Raw genomic sequence first — 16,033 nt, 5'->3', positions numbered from 1 at the left:
CCACTGTTGTGGCCTCTCCCATTGCGGAGCACAGGCTCCGGACGCGCAGGCTCAGCGGCCATGGCTCACGGGCCCAGCCGCTCCGCGGCATGTGGGATCTTCCCGGACCGGGGCACGAACCCGTGTCCCCTGCATCGGCAGGCGGACTCTCAACCACTGTGCCACCAGGGAAGCCCAAGAGTTTTCTAGTTTTATCTAGTATGTTTAGTCTTTGGTCCATTTTGAGTTAATTTTTGCACATGAAGGTAGGGGCCCAACCTCGGTCTCTTCTCAGAAACTTTTTGACACAGGTTTTCTGGTAGTCATTTACCAACTGACTTGCTCCCCGAGAACCTAAGATAGAAAGGCTTCCGATCGATTGACCACAGACCCAGCTTTCTGAAGTCCCCGCACACTCACCTGGTGTCCTCAGCTGTCCCTGTCCTGCCCGAGCTCTCAGCCCTGACCGTGTTCTCCCTGCTCCTCGGGCACAAAGACAGGACCTAATTCGGCAGGCCTGCGCGTCCTGCCCTGCCACACCCTCTCAGGCCCTCTGTCTCGGACGCCTGCGCGTGGGCCCGCTGTTCCGTGTCCTGCCCCCACACACGCAGGGCCACACACTGCAGCCGGGGCCTCTTCAGGGAGCAGCCAGGCGCAGGACCCTGAGGTCCTCGGGGAGGGGACCTCAGAGCCGCAGGCCGTGTCCATTCCGCCTCTGGCGCCCCTGCCTGCCCTCCCCCTTCCCAGCTCCGATGCCCACAGTGTCCTCACGTGGGGTTAGGTAGTGGGAGACCTGGATGTGGGGGACGGGGCGTGTGGTGCAGCCTGGACCCTCCCCCACGGCGCCTCCCGGCCCCCTGGACGGCCGACTCCTGGTGGCCTCGCCCGTGCTGGCAGCCCTTGCTGGGCCTTTTCCCGAAGGGGTGCCGGGCTCTGGACCTTACCAGTCTAAGGACGGGGTCAGGCTCGGCACGTCACGCCCTCCCCGACTCCCTCCGTGTTTATCCCCATTCCCTGACCTTCCCGGCCACCACGTCTGTGCCCAGGACCCCCGCGTGTCTCTGCCCGAGCCCAGGAAGCTCGTGTGGACTGCTCATTGTGTGAGTGCTTGTGAACTTGGTGTCGGCAGGACACGTCTGTGCGGCAAACGATAACATCGTACCAGCTGAGTGTGTGGTGATATCGTACATTTTTACTGGGCCCTTACTGTGGGCTGGGTACTTTTGAGATTCATAAGATAGTAGTTCCTAGGAGGTAGGAACTATTGTTCCTCTATTACATCTGAGGAAATGGAGAAATGAAATTAATCCAAAGTTGCAGAGGGAAGGAATGGGGACCCTAACCAGGAGAGGCTCCAGCGGCTCTGGGCCAGCCCGCAGCGCACCCTCAGACTGCTTAGGAAGAATTTAAGGATTTTAGTGTCTTTTATGTGGAGCTAGTATCTGTATCAAGGCTCCTTCAGAAATGCCGTAATGGAGGCAGATGGAGCCCACAGTTTACGTCCTCCTCTCACTGACCTTGACCTCCCCACTCGGTCCCGTCCTCCCCCCACTGACCTTGTCCTCCTCACTCGGTCCCGTCCTCCCCCACACTGACCTTGGCCTCCCCACTTGGTCCCGTCCTCCCCCACACTGACCTTGGCCTCCCCACTCGGTCCTGTCCTCCCCACACTGACCTTGTCCTCCTCACTCGGTCCCGTCCTGTCCTCCTCACTCGGTCCCGTCCTCCCACACTGACCTTGACCTCCTCGCTCCGTCCCGTCCTCCCCACACTGACCTTGGCCTCCTCACTCGGTCCCATCCTCCCCCCACTGACCTTGTCCTCCTCACTCGGTCCCGTCCTCCCCCCACTGACCTTGTCCTCCTCACTCGGTCCCGTCCTCCCACACTGACCTTGGCCTCCTCACTCGGTCCCGTCCTCCCACACTGACCTTGGCCTCCTCACTCGGTCCCGTCCTCCCCCACTGACCTTGGCCTGCAAACCTCGTTCACGTTTCTCTCCCTTTCGCCCTAGACCTCGACCCCCAGCACTTTTGGCACTGGGACAGCTTTGGGGACTACGTGCAGTGTGTCCTGGCCTTCACCGGTGTGGCGGGCTGTGTCACCTACCTGTCCATCGACTCGGCCCTTTTCGTGGAGAGCCTGGGCTTCCTGGCCGTGCTGACCGAGGCCATGCTGGGCATGCCGCAGCTCTGCCGCAACCACCGCCACCAGTCCACGGAGGGCATGAGGTAGGGGCGCGGCAGGGACCCGTGTCCACGGAGGGCATGAGGTAGGGGCGCGGCAGGGACCCATGCGCACATCTGCTGCTTCGCTTTCAGTTCAAGAGCAGCTTCGGGTTAGGACGCTGGTCTTCTGACCTCTTGACATACAAGCAGGTGTGCTCCTGTGCGACAGGTGAGGGGAAGCCGAGACCCTCCCGTGAAGCAGCTCACTGCGGGCCATGGACGGGAGGCGGGGTCCACAGATGTCTCCCGAAGGCAGAAGGTTCAAGCCCTTTAATGTAGGAAACGACGCGGCAGCCTCCTCCCCCTTAGCACCACCAAGAGCAGGTCTCAGGCGCTCCCTGCCTCCCTCAGGCACAGTTCCATTTATGAGAACATCAAAAAGCAAAAAATGCTTAGGAATTAACTTAACCAAGGAGGTGGAAGACCTGTACAATGAAAACTACGGTGAGATGCCACCTCTCACCCGTTTGGATGGTGACTGTCAGAAAAACAGAACAGCAAGTGTTGGTAAAGGATGGGCAAAGATTGGAATTCTTGTGTTCTGTTGGTGGGAATGCAAAGTGGTCCAGCTGCTGTGGAAAGCAATATGGCATTTCCTCAAAATATTAAAAATAGAATTACAGTGTGACCCAGCAATTCTACTTCTGGGCATATAACCAAGAGAATTGAAAGCAGGGTCTTGAAGAGATATTGTACACCCATGTTCATAACATAATAGTATTATTCATAACAGGTAAAACACGGAAGCAACCCAAGTGTCCATCAGTGGATGAATAGATAAACAAAATGTGGTCTGTCCATACAATGGAATATTATTCAGTCTTAACAGGAAGGAAGTTCTGACACAGGTTACTTCATGGAGTCGTGAGGACGTGCTCAGTCACAAAAGGACAAATACCGTACGGTTCCACTTATACGAGGGACTGAGGGTCATCAGATTCATAGACAGAAAGTCGAATGGTGGTTGCCAGGGGCTAGGAAGAGGGGAGGATGGGGAGTTATTGTTTAATGAGTATTTATCTATGGTGTTTTTGAGTGGGTATCTCTCTGTATAGATTTTTTTAGTGAAGTGTAGAAACTCTACCTCCCTTTGTGATATTTTTAATGTAGTATATTTTATATATGTGATGTTTCCCTCCACTTATAATTTTTTTTTTTTTTTTCACCAACTTTGCCTCTTTATTGGCCTTTCAGGACCCAGCAGCCGGACCCTGTTTTCCTTTGCAGAGGGACACTCTTACCACCAGGCATGGGGAATTCAGGCCTGGAAGCGTCTATGAACAAACCTTGTTCCTTCTTTTTTTTCTTTTTTTTTGTTTTTTTGCGGTACGCGGGCCTCTCACTGCTGTCGCCTCCCCCGCCGCGGAGCACAGACTCCGGACGCGCAGGCTCAGCGGCCATGGCCCACGGGCCCAGCCCCTCCGCGGCACGTGGGATCCTCCCAGACCGGGGCACGAACCCGTGACCCCTGCATCGGCAGGCGGACTCCCAACCACTGCGCCACCAGGGAAGCCCCACTTATAATTTTCTTAAATATTTCCTCTATTCATATTTAGAACCACATCAGATAATATTGTAATTTTTGCTTCAGTCAACATAATGCACAAAACTGAAGAGGACAGGAATGTCTATTGTGTTTACCCTTATTTTTGCTTATGATGTTCTTCCTTCCTTCCTGCTGTTCCAAGATGCCTTCTTTTCTTGTTTTCGTTTTTGTTTTGTTTTTTCCTGTTTTGAGAAACTCCTGTAACTAGCCTTTAAGGGTATTTCAGGTGGTGGCAGATTTTTTTACTTTTCCTTCACCTGCGAATGTCTTGATATCCCTTTCATCTCTGAAGGATATTTTTGCTGATACAGGTTGAACTGGGTTGATAGTTCATTTCTTTTAGCCCTTGAGGAATGTGCCACTTCCTTCTGGCCTCTGTGGCTTCTGAGGAGAAACCCACTGTGATGTTTGTTTCCCCTGTAAGTAAGGTGTTGTTTTGCTCTAGCTGCTTTTGAGATTTTTTTTTGGTCTTTAGTTTCCAGAAGTTTGACTGTGACGTGTGTCTTGGTGTGGATCTGTCCTGTTTGGGATTCACTCAGCTTCTTGAATCCCTAGGGTTATACTTCCTGCTAATTTGGGGAAGTTTTCAGCTGTTATGTCTTTGAGTACCTTTTCAGTCCTGCCCTTTACCCCTCTTGTCTAGGACTCTGATGATGTGGAACGTTAGGTCATTTGCTATGATTCTTTTGTTAAGATCGTTTCTTTTTTTGTTATGGTTCACTGGTTCTTTCCGGTGTTCCAGCCACTGTGCTCTGAGAGCCCATTTACTGACTGTTTCCTTTGGTTATTATATTTTTCAATACAGTAGAACTTACATTTGGTTCTTCTTTACATATTTGTTTCTTTTGTGAAGCTTTTTGTTTCTTTGCTGAAACTCTCTTTTTTCATTTGTTTCAAGCATACTCATAATTGCTCATTGAAGCAGTTTTAAAGCAGCTGTTTGAAAATCTTTGCTTTTTCTCACAGTTTTGGCATCTAAACACTGTCTTTTTAAAATTTTGTTTGAGATCTTCTTGGTTCTTGATACGACAGATGATTTCCAGTTTAAACCTGGACATTTCCACGTTATTTATAAGACTCTGGGTCTTACTTAGACCTTTGGTTTTAGCTGGCTTTCTTGACAGTACCCTGGCGGTGGGATTGGGACGCCTGGCAGGAGTAAACGTCTAGGATTTCCACCCTCCTCTGCTATCACGGGTGGTGGTGGGGCTGCCTTTTTTTCTGTTTTGTTTGGAGTAGAGCAGTTATTGGCTAAAGTTGCCTATTCTGCCAGGCTGCACCCTTCCTGGTCTTTTGCACAGAGAACAGCCTGTTCCTGGGGCCTCCTGGCATTTCCTGCTTCTTCAGCTCCAAGTCTGGCATTCCTGTGGCCTTTTCCCCACCTTTGAGAGTCTTGTGTTCCTGTGTAATGTCCAGGGTGTATAGGGGAGGAACAGGGAGACGATTCTGTCTTCCAAGAAGCTGAAGTTTGTGTCACACCTGATTTTAACTAACCCTTTGTTTTTGTGTGCGATCCTCTTATCTTGGGTATGGGACACATGACTGCAGCTGTCTTTTAAAAGGCTGACCTTCTAAACCTCCTTTTATCTGACCACCGTCTCCATGTTTCTCCAGAAACATCCTTGCCATCTGACAGTGATGCACGGATGTTTTAATTTGCCCAGCTCATCTACTTGACTGACAGCCTTGAAGGCAAGGACTGTATCCTGTTTCTTTCTTTCCCCAGCACCTGACAGTGTGCTTGGAAAATTACAGCAGTTCAGTTCAGTAAATATTTATTGAATGAACTCATGAAGGACTAAAATAGTTGATACTCGAAATCACTTTCGGGAAAGTGAGAACACTTGGGGAAGTAGGTATGAATGTGGAAGATTTACCAGTGTGGGTACCTAGCTGATCGGGCTAGTTCTTGGAGAATTTGTGCACAACAGCAAAAGTTGCAGAAGGCCCCAGTGGGAATTGTCCCTGGTGGGGCTGTGGTGACTCAGCCAGCAAAGGCAGTGTTGGAAAGACACCAGGCCGCACCACGGAGGTCTGTGCTGCTCTGCAGAAGTGCGGCCGTGGGCGTGGCCATCCCCTTCCTGTGTCAGGGTGACCTCGGGAGTGACAGGATGTGCGGAAGGCCCTGGTACCTGGGGCGTTGGACCTGAAAGGAGGAAGCCCGGGTGGTGCACGTGCTCCTGAGGTTCTGACTTTAGGGCGGAAAGGATGCATGTGGTCATCAGCCTTTGGTGACCGCAGCCCCTCTCCCCCAGTGCCCTCCCCCCAACAGACCACCCGCCTGCCTGGTGGCACTGGGTAAAGGAGACAGAAGGCAAAGGCGGAAGGGAAGGGAAGGAGACTGCGGTCAGTGCCGCGAGCAGGTCGCGAGAAGGCCCGGCTGCGCGGGGACGAAGACCCGCTCCATGCCAGCCGGCGGGGCCTGAGCAGGGCCCGGAGCCAGCGGAGGGGGGCAGTCTCTGTCACGGACATGGGCACGGGCCGCTAATTCAATCAGCTTGGAGTGCAGGGTCCTCTCAAGAGCCCCACTCGTCCTCGTTAAGACGACTAACCTAATCGTGGGCCCTGCCGCTCAGAGCCGGCTCTGGGTGGAGGTGTGATTAGGTTAGGGGCCTGTTCAGCGTTGCTGTCGTGGCAGGGCTCCGTGGGAGGGTCTGCAGGGGCAGGCCGCTGGGGGCCTCTGCGTGTGGTGTGGGGTGGCGTGTCCTACAGGTGACCGGAGGTGACGGGAGGGTCACAGGTTCTCTGCTCAGCTGGAGTTAACAGAGAGGTGACCTTGCTCTGTGTGTATTTAAAGGGCCAACACCCTTTTTCTTAGGCGTGAGCACAGACTGAGTGCTGAGAGAGAGAGTGAGTACAGGGCTGGAGCCTGGTTACAGTTTTGTTTCCTGTAAAATTTGTGCTTCTTCGAAGAAGTCTGTGTAAGAGAAACTCTAAGGTAAAGGAATTTTCACGCATTGATGGATTAAACCTGAAGCAGGTGCGTAAACAGTGCAACGCCGGCACAGGCTTCTCCCAGCGCAGCTCACGGGCACCCGGGCCTCCGCGCGTCCCTCTGCTGGGTCTTCCCTCAGCCCCACCGCGGTCTCTGCTCCATCCCTGCCAAGCTCCGTTTTGTCACTTTGTCCCCAGGGTGGGGCCTTCTTTCCTTGCTCAGTGACGTGTCTTCAGAACAGCCTGGCTGTCACACGTCAGCAAATCCGATTCCACGATCCTGAAAATGAGACTCTTAGGTTTCCCTGTGCAGCCCGGGCTGGTCTGACCTGCGTCTGACCCTTCCCTCGTCCCCAGGGCCAGCACGATGCCACCCGTGTGTTCAGGGAGCCTGGATGCCCGCTGGAGCCTGAGCTGTGGCGAGCATGGTTGCCCCCGAGTGTCCAGCCTGTCACGTTGTAGCCTGATTCCTACGGGGCGGATCGCGGGCTCCTGGGTGGGGCGAGGAGGGTGGGGCTGTGAGGAAAGCGCCCCTTGCGCTTTCCACATCCCGGCCTGGAAGAGAGAGGCTGGGGCTCCCTGTGTGCACTTAGCAGGGTCGGTTCAGCCCAAGTTCAGACCAGAACTTGCCCCGACACGGGACCCTCCGGCCGGCTGCATGGTCAGCCCCCCTCGGCATGGACACAGGAGCCTCCTGAGGTTGGTTGCTCCCGTCCCAAGCAGAGGACCAGAGGCCTTCCTCCCTCTCCTGCACCCAGGCCCGGACTCAGGACTTGGTCTCAGGGCTACCTCTGCCCCTCGTCCCCACTTCCCAGCAGCCGCTCTGCGTGGCCTGACCCAGCGTCCTCAGGCATCCATCCAGGGAGCCCGCCGGGAGGGCTGCTTCACCCCTCGACCTTCTCTGATGGAGAAGCCCTGGACCCGCTGGGATTTGGGATTCTCAGAGCCCTGTGGTCAGGGCCACCACAGATCTGCTGCAGACACTCAGCCTCAACTTGCTTCAGACAGAAGACCGTCAGGAGGTGTAAGAAGGGAAGGGGCTGTGAGGTCCTGTCTGAGGGCCAACTTCATCTCCTGTGGACCTGCTTGGAAGGGCCTACCCATGACGCCTTTAGAGGGTGTGAGCCCACGCGCACAGGTGTGTGCACACGCTCACATGCACACACTCGCACAAACGCGCAGATTCTCAAACACACACATGCACATATGCTCACACACACACATGCACACACTCATTTTCACACACGTACAGTTCTTGGAGGAAATGCAAGAGATACTTGATGATTTCCCTTTACAAAATGTTAAGTGACTGTTGCTTCTGAACCAGTACGAGAAAGTGCTGTCGCTTTTGAAATCATGTTACTAATTAGTGCGGAAGTTCCCTCCTCCTTCCTCCGCGTATTGCCGGATCGGAAGATGTTCCCCAACAAGTAATTACTGGAGAGCCTGGGGGCGGGTGGGACTGGAAGAGGAGGCCAGCTGTGGGGAAAACCATCCGGGGAACCGTTACGATTGAGGAGGGGGAGGGGCAGGCGGGAAGCCCGGGAGCGAGCAGGGGCCACGAGAGGAGGTCGTGTGTACGCGCGTGCGTGTGTGCGTGCGCGGCCCCCGTGGTGTGGTGGGGATGCCCCAGCCCGCTGCCTTGTCCCAGCGGGCACACTTCCTGCCTTGACAGGAAGCGTCCGGGAAGTGTCCACCTGGTCCGGCCCCGGCGCTGCCCTTGAACCTGGAGGTGGGCGCCTGGAGCCTTGCCTTGGCTGCTCGGGAATCAGGGTGGCGTCTCCCCCGGGGGCCGCACGTACGTCACTTCTCAGCCCCCACTCATCTTCCTCTGTCGTCCTTGACACGTAATCAGCCCACAATGGTGTGAGCGGAGAATGCCATGCACGTGGTAACAGCGCACGCCTGGGCTCCCACACACGCTTCTCCGCCACAGTACACACACGCACACGCCACACACCCCTGCACATGTGCGCACACGCCACACCCAGGGTCCAGTCGATGGACGAGGAGGGCTGGAATTAGAATTCAGCAAAAGCCCTGGAACTTAAAAGAAAAAAAAAACTTCATTGAGATGTAACCTATCACACCATCGCCATTTGAAGTACGCAATTCAGTGGAGTTTAGGACTTCCAAAGAGTTGTGCAGCCGTCACCACAATCTAATTTTAGGACATTTTTGTCACCCAGGAAGCAGCCTCACACCCATCAGTACTCCCCGTTTCCCCCACCCTCGCTGCCAGGCCTGGGCAACCACCGGTCTGCTTTCCGTCTCTGCGGCTCTGTGCTCGGGGCACGTCATGTAAATGGAATCAGACGATGCGAGGTCCTTCGCTGCGTTCACTCTGCATAATGTTCCCAAGGTCCGTCCACGTACGATCTGTCAGCGTCCATCTTTTCTAAGGTTGGATAATATTTCAGTGTGCGGACAGATCAGGTTTTGCTTATGTCTTCTTCAGCTGGTAGACATTTGGGTTTGACATCTTTTCGGCTGTTGTGAACAGTGCTTCTGTGAACATTTGTGTACCAGTTTCTGTGTGGACGTATGTTTTCGTTTGTCTTGGGATACACCTAGCAGTGGAATTGCTGAGTTGGTGGCTGCACCATCTTCCGTTCCCACCAGGGGTGTTCGGGGGTTCTGGCTTTTCCACACCCTCACCAACGCTTGTTACCCTCTGACCCCTTGATTGTAGCCATCCTCGTGGGTGTGAAGTGGGATCTCCTGTGGCTTTGATTTGCGTTTCTCTGGTGACTAATGACATCAAACACCTTTTCCTGTGATTATTGGCCATTTATGCGTTTTCTTTAGAGAAAGGTCTATCCAGATTCTTTGCCCATTTAAAAATTTGGTTAGCTGTCCTTCATTGTTGAGTTGTAGAGATCTTTAACTGTTCTTACAGATACATGATGTGCAGATGCCCTCTCCCGCTGTGCGCTGGCTTTTCACGCTGCAGCACGAGGTCTGACTTGGATGGGGTCCAACGGATCTTTTTAAAAAACTGCTGTGCTTTGGAGGTCACACCCAAGAAACCATTGTTTCTTGTGACCCACGGTCACAAAGACCTACTCCTGTGGGATGTGTTCTGGGTAGGGTTTGAATTTCGGGGAGCTTTGGATAGGCGGACAGGAGGGTAGGTGTGGCCCGGGCCGGGAGGTGGGAATGAGGCGCGGCCGGGGAGGTGTGTGGGCTGCTGGCGGGGCCGGGGTAGGCGCAGGGGTGAGGCTCTCACCTCGTGGGCACTGGCCGGGTGGAGGCTCTCTGGACGGCCGGATGGGGCGAGGATGAGGTGAGAGGTATTTTAGGAATAGTCATCTGCCTGCTCACTTGGGGAGGAAACATGCTGGAGCCAAGAATGAGGTACCGGGGGCCCGGATTAAAATAGCACGAGGGCGGGGAGGGCCAGGCATTTGAGGCAGCAGCTGGGGTGGGGCCCGGTGTGAGGGGGGGCCTAGAAAAAGGAATCCAGCTTCCCGGCGCCCCCTGAGCTGGAGGAATGCAGCCTGGGGACGGTCTCCCCTCCCACCCAGACCGGCTTCTGCAAGGTTCTCTGAGCCCTGCGCCCCCCGCATCACTGGAGCCCTGGGCCAGCTGAGCCCTCTGTCGAGGAGGGGTCTTCCTGGAGACCCAGCCGTGCGCAGCAGGCGAGCTCCGGACGTGGTGTCCACGAGGACGTCCCTGGCCTGCTGGCCAGTGGTAGCCAAGCCTCGGGGCTCGCCCTGCCCGATAGCTGTTGAGGGTAAAGGATGACCTAACACCCGTGTGGGGAGAATGGGCCTGGGCTTGGCACACGTCCACAGGGCACCGCAGGGTCTGGGGTGACCAGAGGGCGCGAGGCACGAGCTTGTACGTCCAGAGCGCCCTGCACGAGGGCTCACATCGCTCAGGCTGGCACTGGTCTTCTGCTTAGACGGGCCGGGAGCAGCCTGATTAATACTTGCCCCGAGCCCTCGACACGTGGGGCTGGTGGTGGGGCCTGTCGGATTCCTGCCCCCGGGGCGAGAGCTGACTGTGGGCCGGGCCTGGGGAGGCGCCTGGGCAGCTAAAAATGTTCGTGTGCGTCAGGCAGGGCCCAGCTCTCTGCAGTGACCTCACGTCTCCACTTGTGGGGTGAAGGTGCACCTGTGCCTCCAGGGCCCAGACGGACACCAGCCCGGGCCAGGCTCCAGCTGTGCCTTCTGCCGCCCCCTCCCCAGCCCTTCCCACAGTGTAAGGCACTCGCTGTGTGCCCTTGGGCAAGCCACCGACTTCTCTATGCCTCAGCCTCTCCTCCATGAAAGGGGCCGCACAGGCCACTCCGTGTTGTTTGTTTTTGGAGGGGGGGTCTTTGGGTCTCCTATTAAGTTCGTACCTCTGGGGGAGACTGTGCCTCAGCTCTTAATTCTGTAAAGTGGAACTAGACTCATTTATGACTCGTTGGTTCCCTTCCTGTCTTCATGGCCTTTTGCAGACATAGAGGTTGCTTGTGGGAGCTTCTCCTTGAAATGCTTGCTCTGTGGGTGTGGGTTTTCCTTTGAAATGGAGGTGCTCCGAGCTGTGGAAAGCTGGGAGCAGCCTCGCTGGCAGGCTGGGCATCTCTGTAGCTCAGATGGGTGGCTCCGGTCTGCCCAGGTGCCCGCAGCCTCCTGGTGCCACCCGGCCACACTGGTGCCCAGTCCCCCGGCGCACACCGCTCCCACCGCAGCTGTCACTCTGGTGCGTTTCTCCACCGTGTCATGTGCATCTCCCTCCCGCCCAGCCTCTGCAATCCCCCCCGGGGTTCTACGTGTGCAGGTTGACCCGAGCCACTGCTGGGCAGCCCCTGTGCTCCCACCTGCTGCTCTTTCCAGATACCGCTGTGGGCGGCCCCTGTCCAGTCCCCTGTGTCCCCGGACCGTGATGCAGAGTCACCTGCAGGCCATTTTTCACACCAGTAGTTCACTCTAAAATTCCGAGTTGGTGCACCAGAGCAGGACAGAATTCAGACGGAGAGAGAGGAACAACTTTGCGGCGACAGATGCCACGGAGAAGAGATGACAGCAGTGAGGCATTCTCCCGGCTGCTCCTCAGCCATCGTCCAGGGTCTACTAGGTCAGGTGTCCGCAGGGACCAGTCAGCGAAGGCCAGCAAAACGTGGGACGGGGCACAGGGTGGCCAGTGATGGAATGCTGCTAATCTCAGATCTTTTCCACGAAGGGCCCGTCTTTCCCCTCGGGTGCAGCTACAAATCCGGACAGGACAGATGGAGCAGCTCTGGGTCCTGGAGCAGACAGATCGACGTTTTGTTTTTTCACATCTGCCAGCCTGGACTCCAGCGCAGCCCCAAGTCCAGAACGGTGTGCTGGGTAGAAAGCTCTGAGAGAAGCCGCTCTGCCTGGTCTGAGGGGCAGGAAGGGCTCTCCTCCAGGACCTGCGGGGCACACCACCACCCAAGTCCCCGCCTGGCCACCGAGGGCTGCCCACACAGTGCAGATACAAATAGCGCCGCAGTGGTTTTGAAAACTGAGCTGAAATTGAGCCGTAGCCCCTGAAAACCACCCAGAACTTGCAGCTTGAACTCAATTTAACCGCGTCGGTTCCCTGGTAGAACATAAAACACGACGTTCTCCACAGGACTGAAGCAAGACAGTCTCCTTACGGAACGGTAAAAACGTCTAGGATATAAACCCAAGTTACTCACCACGAAGAATAGGAAAATCTCAGCAACTCTCAAAAGACAATCAACAGACAACAAAGAATCGAGAAACAGTCAACTAAGGTGACACAGATACTGGAATTATCAGATTTTCAAGGCACTAGTGTAACTGCTCTAAAGGGCAACAGCAGACGCTCTTTAAATCAATGCAAAGACGGACCATCTCAGGAGAGAAATAAAAACTGTAAGAAAAGCCAGCTCGAAATTTTTAAATTGAAAAATACAATAGCTAAATAAAAACTACACTTCAGTAGTTCAGTAGTAGAATGGTGACGACAGAGGACGAATTAATGAACTTGAAGATCAATGAAAGTCTGAACAACAGAAAAAGTGAAAGTCTGAACAACAGAAAAAAAATCGGGGGAAAAAAAGAGAACAGACTCAGGGACAGCACCATGAAATCTAACATTCGTGTCACCTGAGCCCACAGGAGAGGGGAAAGGCTGGTGCAGAAGAGAATGCTGGAGAAAGAACGGCTGAAGACCTCCCAAACTTGATGCAAGATCACCGTACAGCTTTAAGATGTTCAGCAAGTCCCAAACATGCATTACATCACAAACTGCTAAAAACCAAAGTCAAATAAATGTGGAAAGCCAGAGAAAAAGGGCTGATGATATAATAACCTGGAGTTTTAAATGCAGAGTTAGGTATCAGCTAATTAGAAACAAAAGTCTTTGAACGCCATGTGGGTCAACCCGACAAGCCAAGCGAGACGCGCTGGGCTGTTCAGATGGGTGGCCGGCTGCGGGGTCGACGGGAGCCAACCTCTGGGCCTCCCCGGGCCCTGAGTCATTCTCCTGATTAAGGATCAGGGGAGCCTCCAGACGCTGTGGTGCAGGTCAGGGGAGCTGTCCACTTCCTGTCCCGGTTCTGCACGGTCGGGCTGACACTCCTGTGGGCAGAGCAGGGGACATGGACATCCCTGCACTGGGCCATGGGCTCCTCGCCTGGTTTTACTGGTAAGAGCTGACCTGGGGTCGGAGGCCGCCCAGCTCTGGGGTGAACCGGGGCCACCTCAGGGGCGCAAAGTGCCCGCCCTGCCTGGGGCACAGACGGCTTCCAGCCTGGTGTCATCCTGTCCCTGAGGGTCCTCTCCTCCGCCCTGTGACAGGCAGCCCCCCCCTCAAGCCGTGGTCTGGTTTAGTGAGCCACGCAGTGTGTGCCTGCTGTGGGAGTGGGTCTGATTTAAACACTTTATGCAGGAAAACATGATGGTGCTCATGCCCGTTACCTGGCAACCAGGCGTTAGATGCTGTGTGTGGAAAGGTGTGTGCAGACGTGAGCGATAGATGACACGGGGCCGCTCTGTGCCACACGGACCGATCTCAGACTTCGAGAGTGGCACCGATGACCAGGAATGGAATCGCCCTCAGGCTGTGTTTTGAGTGAGGGGCCTGGCCTGGAGGGGATTCCCAGGAGAAGCCTGCATCACCCTGCTTCGCCCGGCAGCCTCTGGTTTCCTGCTCAGCACCCCTGGATGCAGGTGTGGGGGGCAGAGGGCCGCCCCTCCCAGGCCAGTTCTCGTGCTGCAGGGTCAGCCTGTGGGACGCGGCATGAGGAGGTGGCGGTCTTCCCTCCCGTCTGAGGCCACAGCGTGTCTCCCGAGGGACACACACCTGATGTGCCTGCAGCCAGGAAGGATGGGATGTTTGTGAGGCCGTGTGGGCTCGGCCCCTGTGCCAGCCCCTCCCCTGCTCTGGAGAGCTGAGGCTGCTCCTGCCGAAGGGCCTTCCTGTCCTTGCGGCCATGCACGCGGTGGCTTCATGGCCAGGACAGGGGGCCTGGCATGTCCCCTGGCCCCTGGATTAGGACCCCTGACCACTGGGTTATGTCTCCTGACCCTGGGTTATGTCCCCTAGCCACTGGGTTATGTCCCCTGACCCCTAGATTTTGGCCCCTGACCCCTGGATTATGTCCCCCGACCCGGGGGTTGTGACCCCTGATCCATGGTCTGTGAGCCCTGACCACCGTTCATGTCTCCACAGCATCAAGATGGTCCTCATGTGGACGAGCGGCGACACCTTCAAGACGGTCTACTTCCTGCTGAACGGTGCGCCCCTGCAGTTCTCAGCGTGCGGGCTGCTGCAGGTGCTGGTGGACCTGGCCATCCTGGGGCAGGCCTACGTGTTCACCCGCCACCCCCTAAAGCCGGCCCCCCACGCAGCACACCCCGCCAGCGCCAAGGCCCTCTGAGGCAGCCGGGAGGATGAGGATGCGGGACCACGGGCCGTGGGCTCCGGCCAGGCCACCTGTCCTCCCCGAGTGGGGCAGGTGGGTGCTGCGGCCCCGAGACAGGGTCCCAGCCATTGGGTCTTGCTCAGCTTCTGTGGCTCTCAGGGGGTGATGGGGCCTGGGTGCCGACGTTGTGCTCTGTTATCCAGGACTCGTGTGAGCAGGTTTTCCCCCCAGGCTGGGCGCCTGCTGCTCTCAAAGTGACGGAAAAGCAGGTCTCCTCTCCCACTTTGGCTCAAAATACTGCTGGCTGGAGCCTGGGTCATGTTCACATACCAGGAGGAGGCCACCCTGGGCCCTGCAGGACCGAGGACCTCAGGAAACCTCCACATCTCAGCCCCCGTGGCCTCGACGTGGCTGATGGGGCCAAGGGGGCCTGCAGCTGGGCTGGGGAGCCCCAAGATGGGAGAGACGGGGGGCAGGAGTGAGAAACGGCACCAGGAGAGCCCAGGTCCCAGCCCACGGAGCCCACAGCCTCAGACTGGCTGGGGGTGACTCCCAGCAGGGTCGGGCCTGGGACACGTCGGGGTGAGGTACCAAAGCATCACAGGGCTCTGGGTGCGAAACCCTAGGTAGGTCCCTTTCCAGGGCCCCCAGTGGCCTCGCTGCTCCGCCGGCCCCTCCTGGGCAGGCTGCCGTGGACCCACCGTCTCCAGCCGGGCTCTGGCCAGTGTGAGCCCCGGGGTGTTGGGAGCGGGGCCTGGGGCATGGCGGGTGCAGCAGCCCCCGGGGCTGCCTGGGAAGGGGCAGACCCACTGGCCATCCCCCCGGAGGGCTACCGCACAGGCATCCCTTTCCTCTGGGAACCGTGTGCTTGCAGATATGGCCTTAGGTGTCTGTCTTCCAGGCCTGGAGATGCCTGCGGGTCAGGGCAGGGGACAGCGAGGCAGGTGTTCCCCCATGCTGTGCAGGGTATCCCTGCCGCCACCCTCCTCCTGTGCAGCCCTCCGCATCCGCTGTGCCTGGCGGTGGTGGGGTGCTGGTCTGACACTGGTCCCCCTTCGGTTTACACGAGCATCTCAGCCGTGCCCAGCGGCCCTGCTCCAAGTCCGGGCCCCGCAGGGCAAGTGTTTAGATGCTTCCACACGGCTCCCGCAGGCGCTCTCCTTCCCCCAGGCAGAGGGGTGGCTCTGTAGCGTCCACGGTCCTGGGGCTGGTGCCAAAGCTGCAGCGTCCGCCGTGGCCAGTGCACGGCGTGCGGAGCCGTTTCCTCCTCCTGAGTTTTCCTCAAAAACTCCTGAATGTTTGAGGATCCTGCTTAGTTCTCTGGCCTGCAAGACGCTTTGAAAACGTTTACTTTTTAAAAATGAAAGGAGATGTCTGTAGCAGTCATTGCCTCCAAATTAACACATTACCAGTGCAGGGGTGACCTACATGCCACGTGTGGGAGCACTGCTGGTTCTGTCAGGGCGGCTTTAATTCAATAAACTGCTCGTGGATCCAG

At 56.4% G+C, this 16,033-nt stretch overlaps 1 protein-coding gene across 6 annotated transcripts in view; it reads left to right on the top strand.

Annotated features, from left to right (window-relative positions):
* Window positions 1–16,033, top strand: part of SLC66A2 (solute carrier family 66 member 2) — a 49,085-nt gene extending 33,052 nt beyond the window's left edge. For 2 of the 6 annotated variants that reach the window (XM_019937268.3, XM_019937267.3), the window contains 2 exons: window positions 1,993–2,209; window positions 14,343–16,033. In XM_019937268.3, the coding sequence (XP_019792827.2) occupies window positions 1,993–2,209; window positions 14,343–14,550 (425 nt within the window). In that variant the 3' untranslated portion in view covers window positions 14,551–16,033. Of the gene's footprint in view, window positions 1–1,992; window positions 2,251–3,400; window positions 12,738–14,342 lie in introns of those variants that run through there. The other 4 variants (XM_073790845.1, XM_073790844.1, XM_033837884.2 and 1 more) reach the window with 3 other exon arrangements.

The sequence above is a fragment of the Tursiops truncatus genome, chromosome 13 (assembly GCF_011762595.2).
Source record: "Tursiops truncatus isolate mTurTru1 chromosome 13, mTurTru1.mat.Y, whole genome shotgun sequence".
Lineage (NCBI taxonomy): Eukaryota > Metazoa > Chordata > Mammalia > Artiodactyla > Delphinidae > Tursiops > Tursiops truncatus.
The sequence above is the reverse complement of the archived record's forward strand: the minus strand, read 5'-3'. Positions and strand labels throughout refer to the sequence as shown.